We start from the raw sequence: 25867 nt of genomic DNA, 5'->3' as shown, positions 1-25867 counted from the left end.
TCACTTAATCATGCAGATTTATGCTACAAGCTCTTTGTAGAATTGTACAGTAAGAAAATAATTTCCCTTAACCAGGAAATTAATGTTCTTAGAATTGACAGACAGTTGACCCTGAGAGGTCAAGTAAATATCTACAGCGGATCTAAATATTCATAATTAATTATATCTAGTTATGATTAATTATTCATATTTCCCCATGAGCTGATTCGCTACAATAGTGAATGTATGAATATCTCCACACAAAACAAATGACCCCCAAATAAAATATTTTATGGTGCTAATCAACATTAATAATTATAAAATAATTATAAAATAATTATTTCTGCCATAATTATTCTAAAGTGTTTACAGAATAACATTGAAGTGGAAAAATATTAGTAATTCTAACCTCATGCTCATAGTTTTTATTATAATACATGAAACTGGTTGAGCAGTCGCATACGGTCTAGCCACAGAAGTTCAAATCATAGATATGTAAAGGTAGATAGCTTATTAGTGGCTGTTTCTGTGGGCTGCTATACACAAGCCATCCGCCATATTGGAATGGTCAAAGCAAGTCCGTGAACACTCGAGAACAAGTAGCCTGTACGGTAACCCTAGTTATACGCATGCACGAATATCTAAATCTGCAATAGACTTCAGCAGATTATTTGCTAAACTAACAATACAACAAGACGAAGCCATTAGCTAACACAACATTTAAAAGGTACTATAGTTTAAAAACGTGTAATATTGAGTTAATACATATTAAAAACACAAACCAACACATTCTTATATTCTTACTATGAAAGTTTATCCCATTTCTTCAGGATTTAAAATTTCGGCATTTTTTATAACAACAGGCTGCACAATGTTGATGTTTAAAAAAAAATGTTATTCATTAATTTTTATTGTGAGTGACGACACATTGATCGTTCCAAGATGATGGATGCGTCAACATGTCTTGAGTGGTTGAATGTCCCTATACATCTACCTATACATATCTATGGTTCAAATATTTTAAGGCATTCAGAACTCAGATCGGATCCAAAATTTCTGCATATGATCGGAAATCCTCGCAGCTCCCACACTACTCTCCATTGGAAATTAATGACTTGTGGTCTGTCACTGGTCGTTTGTCGGAGATAGTGGATAGGCGGCTTCAGAATCAGAATCAGAAAAATCATGTAAATAAATCAAATAAAACATTTAAAATTATGTAATTATTCTAGTGAAATATGGGACATTTTTGATCCGTTATGCTCAGGGCTAATATATATATATATATATATATATATATATATATGCACATCATAAACCCGTGTTTGTAGGCAAGTACAAAATATAGTACAATATATATATATATACAGTGGGTACGGAAAGTATTCAGCATATATATATATATATATGATAAAATAAACAAACAAACAAACATATATGGGTAGGTTATTTCATAAAATATTTTAATATAATTTGTATTTAATGTGATCACAGTTTAATAAAAACATTTAAAGTTACTATAACATTTTAATTCCCATGGTTATTCAAACAGCAAATACATTATATAGTATTATATTATCACATACTCACATCAAACGTACATCTGTACATTGTTGGTTATTATGAGAGAATTCATGAGAGTGCAGAATTCAGTCAGTGAGCACAGCGCACACAATGACTAATCTGAACACCTGTGATTGGCCATTGCATTAAGCTCAACAGAATCATCTGTGATTGGTTATAAAGAAAAAAAAACATAAAAAGAAATATATGCAACATTTAAATTGACACTTTCATTTTTTTCATTTTCACTTTATTTGTGACCCCTAAAATAATAATATTATTCAAAATAATATTATTCAAAACAATATTAAATAAATAAATAAAAACAAGATAGATCTGAAATAGCATGCTGTTGTTTTTATTTTATTATTTATTTAGTATTGCCTTTTATAATGTCCTTTTATAGAAACATTTACACAAGACATAATAATATGCATTTTAAGCAGTAATAATAAGGAGTTTAAAACCTGCATGGATGATTCCGTTTTTATGTTTTGTTTTTCATGATAAGTCCCATGTTTGTCATTAGTAGTTCTGTTCTGCCCAATGTTCTTCAGAAAAAAAAAGAGGTCCTGTACATTCTTTGGTTTTCTTGCATATCTGAACCCTTTACAACAGTGACTCTATGATTTTGAGATACATCTTTTCACACAGGTGACTACTGATGGACTCATACACAACTATTACAAATGGTGAAAACATTCACTGATGCTCCAAGAGGATACACACTGCATTAAAAATCATGGGGTGTAAACATTTGCACAGAATGATCAGGGGTAAATCGTTCTTATTTTTCTTCTGGGAAACATGTAAATTATTTTATGTAGCTTCTGAAGGGTAGTACTAAAAAATATCTTTAAACAAAGTTAGAACAATTTCCACCAATCATCCTGTTCAAAAGATTACACCCCAGCTCTTGGATTCTACCTAGATAAAAGTCTCAATTTAGACAAACATATTCACAGCAAAAGTCAAATCTTTCTTAAGCAGGAAAAGTGTTGAAACTGTTATTTATGCTTTTATCTCAACATGACTCGACTACTGTAATACTTTGTATGCCGGGTTACCGCTCTCTTCCATCTCTCACCTTCAAATGGTCCAAAATGCGGCTAACCGTCTACTCACGGGTAGCCGCAAACGAGACCATATCACACCAATCTTACGTTCTTTGCATTGGCTGCCAATCTGATATTGAATTGACCACACAATTTTGTTATTTGTTTACAAAGCTCTCAACAACTTAGCTCCTAAATACTTTTCCGATTTAATTGTTACTTACAATCTTTCTAGGTCACTTAGATCCCAAAAAGGTCATCTTCTGTTGGTAACACGATCTCGCAGTAGCTGACCCTAAGCTGTGAAACAGCCTGCCATTACCTGACAGAATTGCTTCGATGTTAGCCGAATTCAAATCCATGTTAAAACACATATTTTTCTTGTGCTTTTAATTCTTTGTAATGTGTATGTGCTTTCTTGCTTTTATTTATTTATTTAATTATTCTTTTTTTTCTTTTTGTATAGAACGTTGGCCAACTAAGGTTGAATTTAAACGTGCTTTATACATGAAACTAAATTTAACTAAATTAAATTAATAAGTATGGTATAGTGTACCATACTTATGGTATAAGTATATACCATGTATAAGTATAGTGAGGCATCAAGTCACACAAGTGAGGCAACATTTGCTTTACAGTCACACAAGGCTCCCTTCCCTCTGACTCTGCACTTACTTGTTACGCACACGTTAATTCCATTGACCCAGTGCACATTAACATTCAGTGAGTTCTATAGAGAACAGGGATTTCTCTGCAGAACATGAAACCCCAAAAGGACTCACCACTGTGAGATTCAAAAGCATCTTTGTTGTAAAATTGCCATGAATCATGAAAGTCAGAGCAAGAGGGTAACAATTACACTGAGACCTCAACGGTTTGCATTCTTTTCCCTTTTTGCCTGAAGAGAGAACGAATAAAGGACCAGAATTGCTCACACATGAGGGTTTTTGGACAACCTGTACACAGATGTTTCATTCACAGAGAAAATTAGTCACAGAGTAAGCAAGCAGGGTTAATTGGTGTCCAAATCGATTAAGATTTGTCAGTGTAATTGCATTTATGCACACATTACTTAAGCCGGCAAAATGCCACCAATGAAAAATTACATTTTCAAAACACACCACCTTTGCAATGCAAATAATGTGTGAGTTCTAATGCTGTGTGTGTGTGTGTGTTTTAACTGTTAACACTAGATAATTTGTTTTGCCTATGTTAAACTTTTATATTACATTTAATTATATTTCAGATAGCAGCAGTCACTTCACAGTAAGCTAGTGTGGATGATGCTACACTGTGCCAATTTGTATAAACTATATGAGCTGCTTTACATGTGTGGCAAAATAGAGATGCTGCCAGTCATGAAATGTGTATCCAGAGGTGTAAAGAGTAAATGAAAACCATACTTGAGTAAAAGTACAGATACTTTACAGTTACTCCATTACAAGTTAAGTCATTAATTCCAAAACAACTTGAGTAAAAGTCTTAGAGTGTCTGATTTTAACAGTACTTAAGTATTTTACTTATACTAAATATAGACTCAAAGATGCACTAGTCAGAGACATGCTAGTGAAAAACAAGAAAGAGTTGATTTGAGAGGAGAGCAATCATGTTTCTTTTCTAAAACCAAAATAAAACTGAACACCTCAAAATCGCAATTTTTTTTTATAAAAATATAAAATAAAAATAAAATAAAACAATATCCTTCAAAAAGGTCTCTTCACCATAACGGATTAGTAAAATAATGTTAAGCAAAATTATAAAGTCAAAGTCATCTTGTACTGGATGTGCTGGTTTCAGCCTCATTGCCGGCTGCAGTCATGTCCTCATCTCACACCTGTGATTCACAACTACTTTCTAAGGAACTCACATTCACATAAATTAGCCTTGACAAGTTTGGGTGAGTAAGGGCAAAATGCACAAGATATAGTACCTTCAGTGCCCTGTAGTTGGCGATATCACTTCTTTTGTTGCAGAAATAAACTGCTGCAGAAAAAGCTAGGTGCCATGCAAAATGTAATGCACAATTGCAACACTCACTACAAATGTAGTGGAGAAAAGAGTACAGATACTTATTCAAAAATGCTTTGAAGTAGAGAGTAAAAGTTGCTAATATCTTTGATACTCAGTAAAACTATACATACATACAAATAATAATAAAAAAAATTTCTCAACTGGAGAGGGGGGGGGGGGCATTTGGATAAGGGGAGTATAGCCCAAAATTGTATTAGCAGATACTTGCAAAAGAAAATGGTCTGCAACATCCTAATACTGTCTTTACGCTGGATGAATCAATACAAATTTTCCATATCTATTTGTCCAGTTGTCTGTAGTACAAGTGCATGGAGTTCATCAGAAATAGAATGCGCATTTGCACGTTCAGTGACAGAATCGCTTATTATATTGGATTCTATGTGCTTTGAAGCAACGTGTCATGCCGTTTGCGTAGTAGTGTTACCTGGCAGCTTACATCAATGCTACTAGACTAGACGATGTGTCATTTCCATAGCAACAACTCCTTACGTAAGTGTTCGCTCAGCTGTCTGTCAAAACAGCTGCAAAACTTTCCATCACAATAGCGAGTATTCAGACACAATAAATAGCTATAGGGGGGGGGGGGGGGGGGGGGATAATATGAATGCTTCTTGTTTGCTGATTGGCTGTGATTGGTTTGAATGCCAAATCTCTGAAGAGTTTATTTAACACTCATAAATATAATTTAGATTCAATTTTTGCTCCTTGGGAAACTAACAGTAATTCTGTCAGGACCACTATCGTCAGAATGATAGATACTTAGCATAAAGTTTGGTTTGGCGGTATGGTTCTGTTCTGGGCAAAAAACCTCCCTGCCCATCCATGCAGCCTGTCATGAATGAGCAGGGAGAGCAGCAATAATAACCCCCCTAGGGTTAACAGAACAGAACAATGCAGATATCATTAATGTACTCAATGATATTTAAGTGTAACACTTTATTCAAGATAAAGGAGTCTGATTAGCAAGGAATATCAGAAAGCTAAGTCCTGACTGTGGCGAAAGGTGGAGCTGGGGATGGAGGAGGGTAATTTGCTCCGAAGCAAGCTAAAAAGCTGCTGAATAATACTGAATACAGCTTATATAGGAATGCCGCGATAGGTGTCGTATTCCTATAGGTAGATGTGATCAGCTGAGAATCAGCTGATGCAAGCTTGACTCACGTGACCTGCCAGAACTAACGCTAAAGCTTAATTAATATTTCAAGCCCAGTCAAATCTAATGTCATGAATATCTTCATGGCATTCGACATGTTTTTAAAATTATATATGGACTAATGTGAGCTGTTATATATGGGCTAAATACATGCTTTTAAAATGTATATTCTAAATAAAACATAATATACACCACCATTCCAAGGGGGATCAGTAATATGTTCTAATGGTTTTGAAAGAAATCTCTTCTGCTTAGCAAGGCTGCATTTATTTAATCAAAAATACAGTAAAAACAGTAAATATACAGTTTGAGTACACAATAAAGTGGTGTTCCAGCCGGATGATGTAGGACGATATGCTAGTCTTACCAGTCTCTTCTGGGCTTATATCGAAATCTTACAACATTTTTCTTCACAAATCCTCGTTTTGTAATTCTAATTCATGACTAGTGTTTTGTTTTGCTCTCTCTTCTGCACTTTCGCATTCGTCACTTCTCAACGGCCATTATTGAAATTATTGTAGTTTCGAGGTTTCAACATGTAAAAAGCATACATGTCCTCGTAGAACTCGTAATTACAGCTTGTAAGATGGGACTCTTCTGAGAGCTCCTACTTGTACCTTGCTCCTACCTAAAAAAAACAACAACAACAACAACAAAAAAAACCGGGAAGCCTATTCTGCTTGGATCACAGGTGATAGCCATATTCCCACTGTAGCCCGTGTGAACCCTCAGATGGCTATCGATGGACTTGCCTCTCGGCTTGCTGGAGGCTCCATCTTGAGATTTGATCGAGTTCTTCAAAGTCAGAGAAGCCGCTTTTAGATCATCTATAGAGCATTGCTCAGGAGAGCAGATGTTTGTTGCATTTAAATTAACAGTTGTTCCAGAATTAACTTTTACCTTACTCTGTAGAATACTACATTCTGGTTGGTCAATCATGGCATACAGTGGTCAGATATTTCCTAATATTTGCCATCGACCTTGGCAAAACAGTAAATCAGAGTGTTCACCTGGGTAACTGAAAACGACACTACTTTAATGTCTCTCATATTTCACCCCACATATTGTTTTATACATAACTGGAGTCATCTTGTGTCCCAGTTATCAGTTGCAGTGAAAATTACCACAAAGGAATTCAGTGTTCATTTTAGTGTAATATTGTTGCAGTGCTTCATTTTCTCAAACGCCTGAAAGGAATCATGTAGACTATGAGTGAAAAGGCTGCTGATGAGACACAATGTCCTGATTCTGTTCAGATTTGACCGGTCAGTTAAATGACAGTCAACAATTCTCTGGTGAAAAGAACATTGACTGTGGTGTCACCAAATATACGTACGATAAGGTCTTTCTCCCCCTTTGATAAGATGGAATGATCAAGATCCTATAAAATTCTGTGGGTGGCACATTTATGGCTCTCTTACCATACCGCTTTATTGAATCAAGGCACAGGGAGATTGAATAGCCGTGTTGTCAAGGGACAACATTAAAGAGTGTTTATACATAAAAAATACAAAAGGTGAAAACATTCACTGATACTCAAGAAGGCAACACGATGATAAGAGCCAGGGGGTGTAAACTTTTGAATAGAATGATGATGTGTAAATTTTTTTTATTTTGATTAAAGATCATATTTTTTCATTTAGTACTGCACTTCAGAAGCTACATAAATACATACATGTTTCCCAGAAGACAAAATAAGGACAATTTACCCTGATCATCCAATTCAAAAAGTTTACACCTCCGGGCTCTTAATGCATCGTGTTGCCTTCTTGAGCATGAGTAAATGTTTTCACCTTTTGTATTTGTTACGTATGAGTCCCTCAATTGTCCTCAGTTTGAAAAGATGGATCTCAAAATCATACAGTCACTGTTTATAAAGGGTTCAAATATGCAGAAGATGCTGTAAAACCACAGAATGTGCAGGAACTGGAGGATTTTTCTAAAGAACAGCAGGCAGTTGAACTGTTCAGGACAAACAAGGGACTCATGAACAACTATCACAAAACATAAAAACCGTGATGGATCATCCAGGAAATGACACACAGTATTGAGATTCAAGGGTATGTACACTTTTGAATGGGGTCATTTTTTATAAATTCAGTTATTATTGTGTCTTGTGGAGTATATATAAACATCATATATCAATGTGAAATAGCTTATTCAAGACAGTACTAAATAAAAAATAATATGCAATTTTCATGATCCCTCTTATTTTGTTAAAATTATGAACATTTTGCATATTGGCATTGCGCTTTACCCTCTGTGCTTCTGTTTGTCCGTAGAGACACAAAGACAGGCTAACAGCTCCGCCTGCTAATGGTGCCCTGTGATAGAACAAAAGAAGTTGGTTGCATCACTCTCTTATTTTTGACTAGAGGGAGAGTGCAAGAGCATATCATTATAGTAACATCTAAAAGAAAAGACCTCGGAGTACACAAGCATAAAATAAAAGCTAGTGACAAAAGTGCTATAAGAGACCACTTTAACTATGAATCTGCTTTTACCTGCTGAAAAATAAAGAAAACAAGTTACCATACCCTTTGGGCCAGAAATAAAATTATCATCATAACAGCTACTCTTTGAATGTCACTCTTACTGTTTACTTTATATCAATGCTGCCTGAGTGGCCACTGTAAACCTCTTAAGGGTTTAAAACTGCTTGGTGCTTTTATGGCTAGGGTTGAGAGAAGTTTAGATTGGTTTCAGATGGGAACAGGGAATTGTTAAAGCAACTACTTCAGATACTGTTTTAGCTTGTACTATTTTAAATGATTACTAGCACTTCTCATGTTTAGTGCCTCTTTATGATGAATCGCTTGTTGTATTCCTCATTTGTATGTTGCTTTGGATAAAACTGTCTGTTAAATGAATAAATGTAAATATATATATATATATAATATAATGACTTGTGTATATTTCTAAAAAATAAAAACCTTCTCCCCATTCTTAAATGTGTTAATTTTTTATACCCTCTGAGCAATATACAAAATAACATGCTTCTCAAGTATACTGCACGTTTTTATTCATGGTCAAATCAGTGTTTCTTGTAAGTGAACGAATTGTGAACCAAAACCATGTTTTATTTATTTATTTTTTCATATATTGAGGGAATGACTCAAAGATAATAATAATTATAATAAGTCACTTAGCGCCACCTACTATGATATAACCTGCAGAAAAGGCCAGTGAACTAATCTGAACAAATCATACAAATATTACATAAAGGTTGGAAATAAATTAACAATAAATAATAATAATAATAATAATAAACATTTTTATAAGTTAAAGATGGCATGTCTGGTATATAGAAACAGATAAAGTTACATCTAAAATAGGCCTCAGATTTACTATTGATATTCTTTCTTTTAAGCCCTGCTAAAATCAGATTCTATTTCAAAGCTGAAGCAGTTAATTTCATCAGATACAAACAAATAATTATTTTGCATCATTATGAATTATTTTTATTATTTTAATGTAGTTTATGGAGGAAAAAAAAAAACACATGGTTTTATCCTACCGCTTGTGACAGCCTCAATTTGATCACAGAGAATCGTTTCTCATGGTTCTTCTGATTGGTCCCATCACATAGGGGTTAACTGCTTCCTCCCTTGGGAGTCTTCCACCGGCTTTGATCCACATTTCAAAGGCATCCAGCTCCTCTTGTCTGTCTGTCTGTCTGTCTATCTATCTATCTATCTATCTAAATGTTTTCATAATACATTATCTTTTTTGGAGGAACAACCAAAGACTTGATCAATGGAATTGTATTCTGCAAGAGACAAAAAGGCATTGCGCTTTACCCTCTGTGCTTCTGTTTGTCCGTAGAGACACAAAGACAGGCTAACAGCTCCGCCTGCTAATGGTGCCCCGTGATAGAACAAAAGAAGTTGGTTGCATCACTCTCTTATTTTTGACTAGAGGGAGAGTGCAAGAGCATATCATTATAGTAACATCTAAAAGAAAAGACCTCGGAGTACACAAGCATAAAATAAAGTTAACTTTTAAAGAAGGTGTTTAATGGTGTTAGCATAATGTAATGTTAAATCAATAGTTCACTCAGAATTTTTTTTTTGTCATGAAAATTTTTCCTCATCATTTACTCACTCTCATACCATTCCAAACCTGCACAACTTTTTTCTCTATGGAATATTTGGCCTACTATTTTTCAGTACATGTGTAATAAAAACGAATAATGACTGGGGCTGTCAAGCTTCAAAAAGAATGTAAAAAACAGATTCAAATTTAAATTGGTATTCAGCAAAAAAATGTATGTCCACCAATTAGAGAGAAGCAATGTTTGAGAACACCCTCTTAATTTGTATTTGGCTTATTTTCCAGTAAAAAAAAAAAAAAAGATAAATTTACTTGTGAATCAAAAGTTAGATAATACGATTAGAAAATATATTTATTGAATTAATTTATTTTCTTAATCCATTGTAGTGGTCTACCAATATTGATTTTTCGATGGCAGATGCCAATATATTTTAGACTAGGGTGGCCAATTGCTAATATAAAGTCACTACATATGATATTACACTATTTAATTTAAAGATAGTAAACAACTGCTGAAATTAAATTAATATTTATTTTACATATTTACTAAATTAGAAATAAATAATACAAAAATGAATTATATGAAAAAATTGTCGAATTTGATAAATTAATCTATAAAATAATTTATAATGTGATAGTATTTTTCAAAAATAAAGAAATTGTTAAAAATATAAATTAATATTTTAAAGCGGCAATTATCAGTGCCCAAGCACAAACCAGGTCATGCCCCTTTTCAAATTTATTAGGAGTCTTTAAGTGTTTCTTTATGGAAGAATTATTATATAGGTCAACTTGTAAAAATGGGCATCCCCTGGCCAATTAATTACTAATATCTTCACAACACTTTGACAAATCAAAATAATTTTTGCCATGAGTATCTGGGGATGACGTGTGTTGAGTTTCATGTAAATCCGATGAACAGCCTAGAAAGAGCATGAAAAAGTTTGGGTTCCAGCACCATACATTTTGTGTCTGAAATGGACACTCCTACAAATGCATATGCAATAAGGTCAGCCACAAAAATGAGTCCACAACTTTTCATTGCTAATTTTTCTAACTTTAGTAAATCCTGACAAGACTTTTTAAATGGCAAGTTTGTTGATTGTGTGTTTCCAGAGACATCTGAACTCTCCTGTACATATCCATTTCGCATGGACCAATTGTACAATTGTTCTCGGAGTACAATTGTTTTATGCAGTCTAAAATGCATATTTCAGAAGGCCTCACAACTGGATTTGCTAAAGCTTGCAAGGTTTGTGAAATTAAATATTTATTAGATTGTGCACGGCCATGAGTGTCTTTCGAGATTCCTTTCAGACAGTGTGCTTCTGGGTGTGGTAGTTTCTTTGCCTACCGCTACGTGTGATAGTTTCTTTTGCCGTCTCATGTGTCTGGGCCAAAAGCACGCCGAGACAGCTTTCATGGATGGGTCATATGCCTGCATAGCGAGCACATGCCCATGCCCATGGCTACACTGAGGTCACGGCTCTTATTTGTTATGAGGCTCCCCTTGGACTCTACCCAGCCCGGTTCCTCTGGTCGTATATTTCTTGGGGCTGGACTGGTTAAAGACAAGGATGACAATGATAGTTTATTTATATAGCACAATTAATTACAACTTCCTTCGACCAATGTGCTTTCCAGCAAATCATCAACACAACAAAAAACAAAAACAAAAAAACACACTAATAAGCAAACAGAAACATCTTAAAACCATACAAATATCACATCAGCCATAAAGAATGAAAAAGTGTTTAGCCTGGGCTTAAAAATACTAAGAGAAGAAGCTTGACTAATGGATAGTGGCAAGGCGTTCCAAAGCCTGGGGGCAGCAACACAGAAAGCACGATCTCCCCTACATTTAAACCTCGACTAAACAATAAACAATAGATACTGGTAGAAAGACCGAAGGAATCTAGTGGGTTGATGCTCATTCAATAATTCACAGAGATAAGTAGGGGCCAAACCATTTAGAGATGTATATACTAGAAGCAAAATTTTAAAATCCACTCCAAAACGGACAGGCAGCCAGTGTAGTGAGCGTAAAATAGGAGTAATATGCTCCCTTTTTTAAACCCCACTCAAGAGTCTAGCCGCAACATTTTGAACAAGCTGCAACCGGGATAAAGCTGTCTGGCTAATCCCGAAATAAAGTAAATTGCAGTAGTCCAGCCTAGATTAAATAAGTGTGAATTACTTTTTCAAAATCTTTAAAAGAAAGAAAAGGCTTTGCTTTAGAAATCAAACTCAGCTGAAAAAAGCAAGCTTTGACAACTGAATGTATTTGATGATCAAACTTTAAGCCATCATCAAAAATAAAACCAGGTTTTTTACCCTTGGTTTCAAGCACAACGACATCCCACCCAAATCTAAATTCAGGGAATTTGAAAACTCGGACGGACTAAAAACAATAATTTAAATTTTCTTTTCATTGAATATTAAATGAGGATCTGAGGACCTGAGGATCACCGTCAGGAATGTTCTGCCGGGCCAGCCCCCATGGAAATCCTGTCCTTCACAGCATTGTATTGTTGAGCTTCCGGATGAAGGTGTCAGTCCATCCCGCGATGGACCCAGTATCTCATTTGGGTCTCCTGAAGAGAATTAGATGTTGATCACAGCATCAGAGGAGGGGCTTTTGTTTTCTGATGCCGGCAACGGCGGCAGCTCAATCGGAGTCGGAAGCTGAGTTGACAGCCATGCTCCTCTGAGAGGCCAAGAGCATCGTGTTGGAGGTGACCTCGCCTCCATCTCCCGAGCGCTTAAGGCAGGATGATTGGTATCTAGGCTCTGGATGTAACTTTCAGCCACGTTCCGCCCCAGTGCCTTTCTATCCGGAGGTTCACGAGGAGCTCACTAAAACATGGAAGGCCCCTTACACCACCAGGTCTTGTTTGAGCTCCTCCCTCCTCCCTACCCTCGATGGTGGTACCCGCAAAACACCGGCACCTGGAGGAATCGTCTGCGACTCCCATCCCAAGCATGTAAGCTGACGTCAGCCCTGACTGCCAAAGCTTACAGTGCTGCAGGCCAGGCCGCCTCGCCTTGCACTCCATGGCCATCCTGCAAGTACATCAGGCCAAGGCACTGAAAAAGCTGCATGAAGGTTGTTCTGACCCGGGGTTGATACAGGAGCTGTGTACGGTGACGACTTCACCCTCCGGGCATCAAAGGTCAAGGCGAGGTCCCCTGGGCAGGTGATGTTTACAATGTAGTATGCGGTTTTCAGCAGTCCAGAAACAGACGGAGGCCATCAAACACATCCTGCCTTGGTGGGACACTCTGGTCACCAAACTGCAGAGGTCCGGTCTTCGTCTGCTCGTCGCTGAGGGGCATCCTCCTGTGGCCTCAACACCTGCTCTGCCCCAACCAGATCCTAAGCAGAATACTCATCAGCAGTGGCATCGAGCTTCCCACAGGAAGAGGGCGCATACTGCTTCTCAGGGTACCGTTAAGTCTTCCCAGAAGACTGCGAAGCGTCCCGGGGACAGGCGACCCAGAGATGGAAGGAGCTGCTCTTTTTTGGGGACCAGCAACATCAGGGCCCCCTCCCCCGGGGGAGGGCTGGGAGGTGTTCACAACCACGGATGCTCATTCTGGCTCTGGCCATCCGGCCGGCGGTACCCACGGTTTCAATTAAAGAGCAGTTTCCTTTCTCTCTGGGTCAGATGTGTTGGGGTCTGACGGTGAGCGTCACTCTGCTACTTCACTGTCAGTCCCAGCACACTATTTGGCCATGCAAGAAGTTATGGGTGCAGAATGCTTGGCCTCCTCATGCTTCCCTTGCCATTTCGCCACATGATACGGGGAATCAGATAAGAACTTCTTTCCTGACTCTACCTCGGGATGCTATACTTCACATGTTGGGCTCTCTTCCTCCCCTCAGCTGCCACACTGCGGTTACGTCAGGAATCGTCCCTTTGGTGCGGCTTGCCTGGAGTCTGAGGGCCTGGTTAGCACTTCCCAGCCCATCTCGCCATCTCATCCGGATGATTTGACTCAGCTATGTGATTAAACTTGCCAGGCGCCCTCACAGGTTCAGGGGTATCTTTTTTACATCTGTAACAGACAAGGATGCCCCTGACCTGCATGCAGACATCGCGGTATGGTGGATCATGACCATCATGACCAATGGTGCTTCAGCATCTCAGTCAGTTGGGGCTTCGGGTCAACTGGGAAAAGAGCAAAGCTCTCCCCTGTGCAGAGCATCTCTTTTCTCAGTATGGAGCTGGACTCGGTCAATATGACAGCAAGTCTCACAAGCAAGCATGCCTAGTCACTGCTGAACTGTCTGAATTTGTTCAGGGGTAAAACAGCGGTCCCTCTAAAACAATTTCAGAAGCTCCTGGAGCATATGGCATCCGCAGCCGCAGTTACGCCACTAGGACTTTTACATATGAGACTGCTTCAGCACTGGCTGCACAGCGGAGTCCCAAGATTAAAAAATTCCTGCTTGCAACACATCGGCCAAATAGAAAAAAAATATCGACTGATGCAGTAATTAAAAATAAAAAATACTGGCCAATATGTTGACTGCTGACCACTACTCCATTGACAAGTTATTGTTCTTCTTTCTTGTTTTAATCATGACACACAATTTCCAGTTTTAAAAAGTGGTCTAAATTATTTGATCACAAATGATTTAGTTCCCAACATCACTCCGTTCACTGGCGGCTTAATTTTTGTCTGTTTGTCACACAAAGCTTTGTAAGACTTGAAATTAGGGCTGGGCAATAGCATTGTATTTGTATATTTATACTAAATGTATTTTTCATACAAATACCTAGAAACCATAGTTACATAGTTATATTTTTACCATGGTATTGAGGTGCTGTATATGTGGTTTTAACTGTTGTTATCATGATCTAAATGTATGCTACTATAGAAGACCAATGGTTAATTTTAATAAAACCAAGTCAGAAATTTTTTATTTCATGATATAAAAATGAGGTTGTTACAATTTTTACAGATGTTCCCGTTTTTGATAATGAACATATATTTACATCGGCATCCTAACTCAAGCTATACTACTGTCAACTCAACCCAAGCTACTTTCAAATGTGCATTTCTAAGAGACAAAAAAAAATTATATTATTAATATTGCAGCCTGCACTGCAAACTGTGCTGAAGATACACGTAATCAAAGTCAGGAACACAAACCTGTTTCATGATTTGAAACAATATCACTCATTAGAACATGCAGATACTAAGAATTTTTTTTTCTATATTGATATTTATTTTGTTAAGGAAGAATGACTGGCCAAGTGTAAAGAATTCAAAAGCGTGAAGTGTTTGTCATGTTGACCATAAAGAGTCATTTAAAACCACAATTGACGGTATGATTTCTACAACTTTCACTTAGGAGCAAAAATCTGCCTTTAAACTTGAAAGAAATAAAGATTTGAAATTTACCGTGATAATTATTGATAACGACTGATATAAAAAAAAATGTATAGTGATATTTTTTTGGCCATGTCGCCCAGCCCTATTTGAAATGTACCACACAAGTCATGTGGACTACTGTTTAACTATGTAGTTAGTTTAACTACTAACTATGTTAAGCTGTTCTGTGGTTTGACACAATAAATTTAGCATGGCATGACCTGAAATTCTAGTATCCATGTAAAACGGATTCAATGGGCTGTCATTAAAAGTGGAGCCTCGTTGAGCATCAAGCTGATATTTTCTTTGCTCTTTAAGTCTCAAAAGCTACTTAAAGTGCATATTGCAGGTTAGAGACCCAGTGAGTCAATGTATAGACAAATCATGTAGGAACTAGATTTTGTTTAAAATATACTTATAAATACGCTACTTGAGGCTTCCGTTTTTGTATGAAAATGTTACTTCCGCATCTGAAAATCGCCAAAACTGGAAGTGACATAACGGGAGGGAGTGCAGTCATTTTAAACTGTAGGAAAACAATGTAATGGTTCGCAATGACATTTTCAGATGCTGAGGGAATTGTAAATGTTTATTCATACTCGTATAACGGACCACAATCATACAATTATGAGCCTGCCAAGAGAGAAGGGACAGGCCAGGATTATTCTAATAATAATAATTCATGTTTATCCGTGCCATTGATCCTGGTTACCACGAACTCAAATACGAATAACTTTGCTAAGAGACCTTTGTGTCCGTGCAAAGAGAGGCTATTCATTCCTTTCACTTCACAATAATTGAAAAAAAACAACAACAAAGAGAGAACATATAAACTCCACACAGATGTTTTTTTATTCACAATAAGATACAGAAAACTGAATCTATAGGACTAATAGAGAATTGCACTTTGGTTTCTATTTTAGAACAACTTTAAAAAGTCATTGTAGCCTAGTTACAGCGAAAAATTTATTTAGGTTATATATATATATATATAGACTTTTATATAGACATATATATAGACATATAGCAGGCTCATAATTGTATGGCTGTGGTCTGTTATACAAGTATGAATAAACATTTACAATTTCCTCAGCGTCCGAACTGTCATTGCGATCCATTGTTTTCCTACAGTTTAAATTGACCACACTCCCTCCTGTTATGTCACTTCCGGTTTTGGCGATTTTCAGACGCGGAAGTAAACTTTTCTCACAAAGACGACTCCAGAAGCCTCAAGTAGTGTATTTATAAGTATATTTTGAACAAAATCTAGTTCCTACATTATTTTTCTTTACATTGATTCACTGAGTCTCTAACCTGCAATATGCACTTTAACAAGCCACTAGCAGCCTATTACAGTGCCCTTAGTGTAAGGACACATTAATGAAATCTCCTGCCCAAAACTAATTGATACTATAACATTCTCTGCAGTGCTTCATTACAATATCAGAGAAACTCTTATAATCTGCCTATTGTTCTCAGTTTAAATTAATTACTTTTTAAATTTTTATAAATCAGTAAGTGAGTTTATTGGCAACACTTTATACTATGGGTACATTAATATTCATATTAATACTTCAACATGAACCACTAATCATTAGTTCATGTTGAAGTAAGTATTAATTTAGTCACTTGTATGTTGTCTGGCTTCTAGTTTCTCTCTGTAGCTTGCCAAGCACGCTATTTGAGCAAAATAAACAGAAATATCTCATTGTCCTCCATAATGACACGGAATGGAATGGTTAATCAATGAGAACGGTTTGGCCTGAAAGTGGAAAAGTGGCTTAAAATATTTGATGATTATTAAAAGGATGACACCTTCATCCAGAAGCTCAACAATACTATGCTGTGAAGGACAGGACTTCCATGGGGGCTGGCCCGGCGGAACATTCCTGACGGTGATGCTCAGGTCCTCAGATCCTCATTTAATATTCAATGAAAAGAAAACTGAAATTATTGTTTTTAGTCCGTCCGAGTTTTCAATCTCCACAAATTTGGATTTGGGTGGGATGTCGTTATAATTGTCAAACTCTACAATTGCAATTTACAGCATTTTGCACAGTGTCCGAAAGGAAACAACTGTCAAATGTAAACAGATGGTGTAAGCCATCTGATCATTTCCCTGAGGATTGTTTATTTGCACTGCATCTGGTCTACCATCATGACACTCCATATTTAATTTCACATAGCCATCGTTGTGAAACTAAAATGCTACAGTAGGCTGTTCGGCCTCCTAATTTCCATTTAGCTCCCAAACAATTAATTACTTTTGTCAGGGGACTAAAATCTGTTACATTTTCCTTTTGCTCCCACGCCTGAACTTTTCATGCCGCTGCTGAGTGGGATTTTTTTTTTCTTTGGCGCCAAACTGCAAAAATAGCTCTGAATGAAAAATCACTAAAACCAGCAATGCTATGCCTGAGCTCTTTAGATGCAAATTGGGCCAATTCATTCTGAATAAAGTCAACAAGCTTCTTGAAAGAACAATTGTTTTGTATGCTTTGTCTATCTCTCAATCTTTCTTTTTCTCTTTCAAGTAAACTGAAAATGTGCAAATGGACAGAAGCTAATCAGGCTCTATTGAAAGTGCTGCACTTTCCTCTGCCTCTAAAACTAATATCTTAAAGGGATTGTTCACCCAAAAAATAAATTTCATCTAATTAATTACTCACCCTCATGTTGTTTCAAACCTGAAAGGTTTGTGATTTGATCTGAACGAAAACAGCATATTCGTGTGATGCAGCTGACACAGAACAGCATACGCTGTTTCCGTCCAGCGGATACTCTCCAAAATGGCGCTACAGGGTGATGGGGAGGATAGGGACAGGACAAAAGTCTATAATTGGCCTGCATAACTGTTACAGGACAGGAAGTGAGTTCACAGATGGCCTCCATAGCCATGACGGAACAGGCAGAGAGTTCACAGATGGCCTCCATGGCCATGACAGGACAGGCATGAAGTTCGAAGACCACGTCCTTGGTTGTGACAGACAGGACTGAGAGTTCATAGGTAGCCTCCTTGGCTGGATCGGGACAGGAGAAAAGTTCATAAGCAGCCTCCATGGACGATTCAGGGCTGGACGAAAGTTCACAGACAGCCTCTGCGGCTGGGATGAGACCGGACAATTGTTCACAGGTGGCCAGTTCAGGACAGGACAAGACAAGACGACTAAACAATACTCGGCAGTGAGAGAGAGGAAGTCCATGGCTTATGTAGCATGTCTGATTGGATTCAGCTGTGTGTGTAATCAGTGCAATGGATGATGGGAACTGTAGTCCGGGTGAAGTGCAACAGTAGTGTGGCGCAAGAGTCCATAGTAGTGAGCGGGTGATCTCTGGTGGTGAGCAAACAGAAGAGCATGGACCGGATTCGTGACAAGGGTGAGTAATTAATGACAGAATTTTCATTTTTGGGTGAACTAACCCTTTAAACAACTTCCTCTACAGAAGTGGACACACTGTGTTTTTAACACACAAAAATAGCTAGAATCACTGACAAATTAAGGTAACACTTTACAATCTTGTTTACAAATGCAAATAAATGCATAGAATAGGACATTTTCCATAAAAAAATAATAATAAAACATATTTTGTAAATTCACATGCTGTTTCATAGTTCATAAAAGACAATTGTCTAAAATGTCTAAAACAATGATATGAGACATTTGGGTCTGTGAGTCAGTTCCTTCTTACATGGTTTCCACAAAAAAAAAAAAAGGTTTTAGATGTACATTAGATATGGATGGTATCAGTGTTACTAGGCATGGACATTTTTTGACTTCATGAAATCTTTAAAGACAGACCAGAATCACTCCAGTGGTTTATGGTCAAAGCTAGAAAAAATAAAATAAAATAAAATACACACTTGTGAATTATCAAATAACCTCAAATGCTATCTTGGCTGGCATAGTCATGTTGCCTCTATTTCACACTCTTTGGTCTGTCCGAACAAGGACAATACTAGGACAATACTGTTTCATTCTCATTCTCAGCCTCTACCAGCTCAAGACCAATAAGGCTGAGCCAACCCCTTCTTGAATTAGGAGTCCAAAAACACCCATTTAGCAATCAGATCTGGGCTAGAGGCTCTGTTCTTTAGCAGTACATTAGAGACGCTACTTGCTAATTAAGAGACTAGAAGCAGGACCTCTAGAGTAAATATCGCCCTGAAGGGATTGCCATCTGTGCTCCATGGGCTCAACATCTCTCCATCAGACAGTTTGAGCAATTTCTTGTGGCACTGGTAAATCTAGCATAGGTTTTCCACCTCCGTGAAGTTGGCACCCCATAAAAAGAAATAATCATCAAAACTATCCCATTCATTGGTGCTACGTTTGTGCTGATTTGTGCTGCAAAAATGAACATTTGTGCTGGTTTGGTGTTTGAGATATTAAACATAATTTTTTTGACCACTCTCCACCCCATGTTGCCAAAATCGCTCCAAACCAGCACAGTTCGTTTGTGCTCGATTTGTGCCCGTTTGTGCCGTTAAAACAAACACTGCATCTATTTTCCTTCCTTAGATATAACCATCATATTTTCGGGAGCTGTGACGTCCCTCTCCACCCCAGTTCGTCTAAATCGCACAAAACTGGGCTGCGTTCAGCCTCGACAAAAACAGTGCAAAACATTTTTTTATCGGAAACAGTCGTGCGTTGAACACCCTGTTCTGATGACGCAAGAGTTGCAACTATGGCTTAGACAGACTTAAAGAAGTTCCAGATCTATATTTGTGCCCTTATTATTTCAGTTATTTTGCCTTTAATGTAAATAAAGATGTGCAAACAATATACTTGCTCTTGTGAATTTATTTGGATGTTAATTACATTGTGCCAGCTGTCTCTTTAATACCGCGTGGTTTACATACATGTTGCTGCTAATTGGGCTGACATGTTTGACACACCCACTAAACAAGAGAAAATGTATCTCAAACCCCGTTGCACACCGTTTCCAGGAAACATGTCGTTCAAACCGGAAACCGTAGCAAAACGGTGCACACAGGTTTGAGATTGAACTTGCCCCTGGTGTCATTAGTTTGTGCTCGATTTGTGCCAGTTTGTGCTGTTAAAATGAACATCAAATATATTTCCCCTTCATAGAAATAACAAAAACAATTCTGGGCAGTGACGTCACTCTCCACCCCATGCCTTTCAAATCTCTCCAAACCGGTGGCGTTCGTTTGTGCTCGATTTGTGCTGGTTTGTGCCATTAAAAGAAACCCTGTAACTATGACCGCTTCTTTTCTATAATAAAAATAAACTTTTTACGAACAGTGACGTCACTCTCCACCCCATGCAATCTAAATCGTTCCAAAATGGTGCCATTCGTTTGTGTTTGATTTGTGCTGGGTTGTGCCGTTCAAATTTACATTGTATCTATTTCCTGTCCTCAGAAATAACAAATACAAAACGGGCCAGTGACGTCACTCTTCACCCCATGCTGTCCAAATCCCTCCAAAAAGGTGCTGTTCTTTTGTGCTCGATCTGTGCTGATTTGTGCCGTTAAAAGAAACAATGTAACCATGACCTCTTCTTAAATATAACGGGAACTTTACTCTCCACCCCGTTTAGCGCGGCTGCAGAGTTAAAAAAATAGTGTTTGTGCTGCCTTAAAATTTAAAGTTTAGTCAGCTCCAAGTTTTCACTAACTTCATATTTCAAGTTGACTAAGCTTAAATTTCAAGGCAGCATTAAGTTGAAACGGTGAGACCGTCTTTTTTTTATTTTTACAGTGAGTCTAAATCGTTCTAATTCATTTGTGCTCGATTTGTGCCATTAGAATACTGAACATATTCCCCCTAGGAATAACAAATACATGCTAATTCAGGGAGCTCTCCGTCCATGCCAACGGCTACGTTCGTTTGTGCTATAGATGCCGTTAAAATGAACATTCTATTTTTATTTCTCCTCAGTAAAACATTACAAATATCTGGAGGAAAAGTGATGGCACGCAAGCCGCTCGTTCAAATTACTGTCTTCTATAGTTTGCAAATCTGCTGGTTTACAAGGTTAACTTGGTTAACAAGGAGTATCGCCAACTCAACCATAGCAGTCACAGAACAGACTCCGCAGCATTCACTCATGCATAGCTAGAAGGGGCGTAGCACCCAGCTCTCAGACCGAAAGGGGGACACCAGTGCCCGACTGGGAAGCAGCGTGCTCGTACATAACCCTCCAGGGTGAGTAGAGCACTGCTGAGCTCACCAAGAGAGCAGCCTAAGAGGAAGGCAGAGTCCTGATGTGCTACCCAGGGATGCCCACAGAGTGAAGAATTCGACTCTCAAATGAGAGGGACTCAGATGCTCAGAAGTGAGCTTATATATATTTATAATAAAAACGCTATAAAGGCGCATTTCATGTGTTCATGAGGAGTGTGGGAGTATTATCGCACTTAATGTGGGCTATGATATGGAGGCACCCGCGCAATCCCTTGCGTTTTTTTTTCCTGCGGAAAGAACTTAACATTTTTGGATGTGCTTTCTGCATGCAGTCTCTGTGAATGGAGCACGTCACAACAATGAACTGGCTCACAGACATGAGAAATAAATCTAGGCAATAGAAAGCTTGAAATGTCTTCTATTAAACGAACCAATTCAAATAAAAAACAAATCTTCTGTAATTATGTAGTCTGTATGAAAATGTGCATTTCTCTATTGAAGGCATGTCCATTAGGCCTACTGTGGAGATGGGCCAGCAGCGTCGGCATTCGGCAGTGGTGTAATGTAACGAAGTAATAATACTTCGTTACGGTACTTAAGTATTTTTTAGGAGTATCTGTACTTTACTTGAGTTTTTATATTTCAGCCAACTTTTAGTTTTACTCCACTACATTTCCTAATTAAAATGTATACTTTTACTCTGATACATTTCCCCGAAGCATATTCGTTACTTACTATAAAATAGTCAGAAGTTAGAAGAACACGGACTGCAGGAAAGCAGGTTTGACGAATCAGTGGTCTGGTGTTTGAAAGTTAGACTCCTCAAAACACCTTTGCTCATGTGCAAACAAGTGCGCACACAACCGCAAATGATTTATTTTCCATTCAAGTCGAGTCTGGGGTGTGCGATACAGCATCGTCTGTGATAATACGGTAAGTGTTGTTGTAATGATGTGCAATCTGACATTATCATGTAGGCTATATCACCAAATCACACAGAGAGTGCATGCACGTTGATTTATTAATCTATTAAAACTCAAAATTCCAGGCATTCTAAATTATAGATGGCAAAAAATGCTTCTGTATGCTTTTTATATTTATATAATTTAATATAGTTAACTTAATCTGTATCACACAAAGAGTACAATTTTTCTGCAGATATCAGCATGAACACATTTAATAATAATTTTATATAAGTTCAGTAAAGCAATAAGTGACTTACATTTTAGACATACTATTGCTTATTGAATGAATCAGCTTTTTTAAAGAACCGGTTGAATAAATGATTCAGTGATTCACTCATTAACAGTCAAATGCTTTGTTTCTGAATGAATCAGTTGTTTAAATGAATTGGTTGAATCTCAGTGACTCACTGATTAACAGTCACTTGCTGTCACCTACTGGCGGTTTTAATTTCACATTTCAACTATTTTTTTCATGTTTTAAATTATTTCAAATATCAGTATTCAACGTTTTATGTTAAAAACGAAATATTAGGCCTTTTTACATTAGGCCATTGGGCCATTTATGCATCGGTAACTGCAGTTTAAATGCATACATGTCCCCTCTGAGATCCATAAACTGTGTAAATACATTTAAATACTATTTCAGATGCAGATTCCAGAAATTTTTTCTTATGTTGGAATGAAAGACACTACCGGATGAAGTGCTTCTTATTCTTACCCAAAAATACAAAATGGAAGAAAGAGTTAAAACTGAACACAATCTTGCTACTCAAGCTGTGTATATGAACATTTATTTATTTGCTTCTTTTCCATTTTGCATTTACTTGTACTTTTACTTTCAATACTTAAGTACGTTTAAAATAATAAAAAAATGTTTTCGTACTTAAGTACAATAAATATAACATACTTTAAGACTTTTACTCAAGTAATATTCTAAACGGTGACTTCAACTTCTACCAAAGTCATTTTCTGGTAAGATATATGTACTTTTACTTGAGTATGGCTTTCAGGTACTTTATACACCACTGGCATTCGGCAACTTCATCTTTGCATCCGACACTGACTGAGAAAGCACTACTTTAGTAATAAATAATTAAAATGTCTTCTTTTTCCTTGACACATCGTTACTAATCATTACTTTTGCCGATGCTTTGTGGCAAGCTTTAGCGCTGAATAGGCTATAATACACCTACATGCCTATTAAAGGATGGTTTAGTAGATTATTATATTAATCAACTTAATATAAACGTGCGACTGGTTGCCTAGAAAAATATTTAGTCGGGGGCAGGCCTACATGGCACAAGGAACCGATCCATTTTTAAAATAAAATGCTGTGACATTACGAAATGTGCGACTGCAAATCACGTCACGACGTAGCCTATTGCATTGCACGAGTTACACATGTGTAATGATATTTTTTATTTTATTTCATCTTTTTTATGTATGGGGGTGCTTTGGTCTTGCTTGGGGGTACTGAAGCACCTTCTAGCCCCTCCCTAGCGCCGCCCATGATTCACCTCCTAAATTACTACACCACTTGTGCAGTCACAATTCTATTTACTCAGGCCGATGCTTTGTGTATAACATGCGTGACATTTTTTTTATGACATTAAACTTTATTTTTAGAATAATTGTACATAGGTTAAGCAAAACAAATGTGATTATCTCTGAAATCCTTTTATACAACTTTTATACACATACTTAACTGTAGACACATAAATAACATACTCTATGTGGTACAGAACAAATATTTTGAGCATCCCTTATTCTGTACCTTATTTTCCTATAAAGAATCACAGTTGTCCCTTTTTTATATTTTCTGAAGTTGACAAACCTAGATGTCCAGATATCGGATATGTATTTGATTAAAATCCACATTTGGAAGTGGCTCAGATTGAATGCGAGAAAATCGGATCTCGTGCAGATTTTTGTGTTTACGTGTGTGCAACAATGTATCCGATCTGTGTCAGATGTGAGTAAAAAATCGGATTTGTTGTGCCAATGTAAATGCAGCCCATGACTCATCACAGGTGCTGAAGATTACTACAGCAATAAATGTAGATCCTCTGCATGTTTACAGATTTAATGCATGGAGAAAATGGCAACAACAACAAAATAACAAGGGTCCTTGCTTTTGGATTATCATTAAAATAAGCTCTGTGACCAACAAAAGCTTCTTGTTTCTTACATGTTCGGTTCATCATGATAATCTTCACAAATGATCACATTTATGAATTTTGAAGCCTAAATACAATTACCAGAAGTAAAAAGCAAAATGTAGGCTAAAAATGTACTACACCACAGTTAGGTGATGTCAACGTCACCCTCACAAAGCTGCTGACAACTCTTTCAGTATTTGTTTACATACTTTGAGTGTGTATCAGAAGCGTAGGGAAGTTTTGGGACATAATATCACAGACCACTGTGGCCTGTCTGACCTGTCAAACATCCTCATATACACACACTCCACATTTCAGTTCAGTTAATTTACATACATTCCAAATACAAAAATTTCATTATATATTCGCAAGTCTTTTGCTGTTTTTTTTTTCATTCTAAAAGTTTCTTATTAGCAAACATGAACAGACAGCAACAGATTTCCTCACAGTTCCTCCGCAGAGAGTGCATCCCCCAGTACCAATCATGTAAGAATGTAGATCATACAAAATACTAACTCACCATACAAATGTTACATGAAAGTTTTGAGAATAGGTTTATAGAGGGCGTTGCGTCTCTGGGTGGGTTTGGGGGCCTGTGACATTTCTGCCCCATGGCCCCTCCTTTGATCTGGTCCTGCTGTACATCCAATTAATCAAGACCCGAAGGACAGTAGGAAAAAAAATAAATAAAAAAAATCAGTAAACAAGTGGAGAAAGGGAAGGTAGCTGGTCTCAGAAAACTGAAGCTATGTGTGAAACCCTGAGAGGCAAATGAAAACAGTATTTTGCCTGGCTTCAGAAAATGCACAGAGATAATTGGCAGATCACTACAATGGTGACCTGTTATTTCTGCTCACTTGTAAGTCGGTCAAACAATCGATGCCCGGCAGGTGGTAATGAAGGCCAGAGTAAAAGATTGCACTTACTATAGTGAAGTTCATAACTTTGAGGATCCAGATGGTGAGAGCAAGGTTGACCACTATGAGGATCATGAGGAGTAGGACAAGGAAGTAAAGGCAACGTTTCCGCCAACCGTATATCCCCACTTTATACACTTGTGGTTTTTCAGTACTTTGGACATTGTTTCTATGAGGGCACTGTTCCTGGGTCATCTGCAAGAAAACGCAAATATGTTAATGACGTTAATTGAAGATTCTATCAGACGCCTTAAAACTTGATTTAGGGATCAATGATGAGACACATTTTGGTCCTAATATAGTATTTATTTAATTAAAAAATTCATTAAGAATGCAAAAATTTTACTTTTTTTTTTGTCATTTGGTGTGACCAACAAAGTCACTAAAATGCAGAAAGATTCAGAAATTAAACAGGAAATTGGAACATAAATCATGATAACTTATTTTAATATCAGT

General features: G+C 37.3%; 1 protein-coding gene across 1 annotated transcript in view; it reads right to left on the bottom strand.

Annotated features, from left to right (window-relative positions):
* The window catches only part of LOC107569546 (delta-sarcoglycan-like), a 183376-nt gene extending 157770 nt beyond the window's left edge, over window positions 1-25606 (bottom strand). Inside the window, exon 1 of the mRNA XM_016255664.1 lies at window positions 25421-25606. Within this exon, the coding sequence (XP_016111150.1) occupies window positions 25421-25606 (186 nt within the window). The remainder of the gene's footprint in view (window positions 1-25420) is intronic.
* Between the last annotated feature and the right edge of the window lie 261 nt (window positions 25607-25867).

The sequence above is a fragment of the Sinocyclocheilus grahami genome, unplaced genomic scaffold (genome assembly GCF_001515645.1).
Source record: "Sinocyclocheilus grahami isolate Dianchi unplaced genomic scaffold, SAMN03320097.WGS_v1.1 scaffold1357.1, whole genome shotgun sequence".
NCBI classification, from domain to species: Eukaryota; Metazoa; Chordata; class Actinopteri; order Cypriniformes; family Cyprinidae; genus Sinocyclocheilus; species Sinocyclocheilus grahami.
Note: the sequence above shows the minus strand (reverse complement) of the source record. Positions and strands in the feature narration are given on the sequence as shown.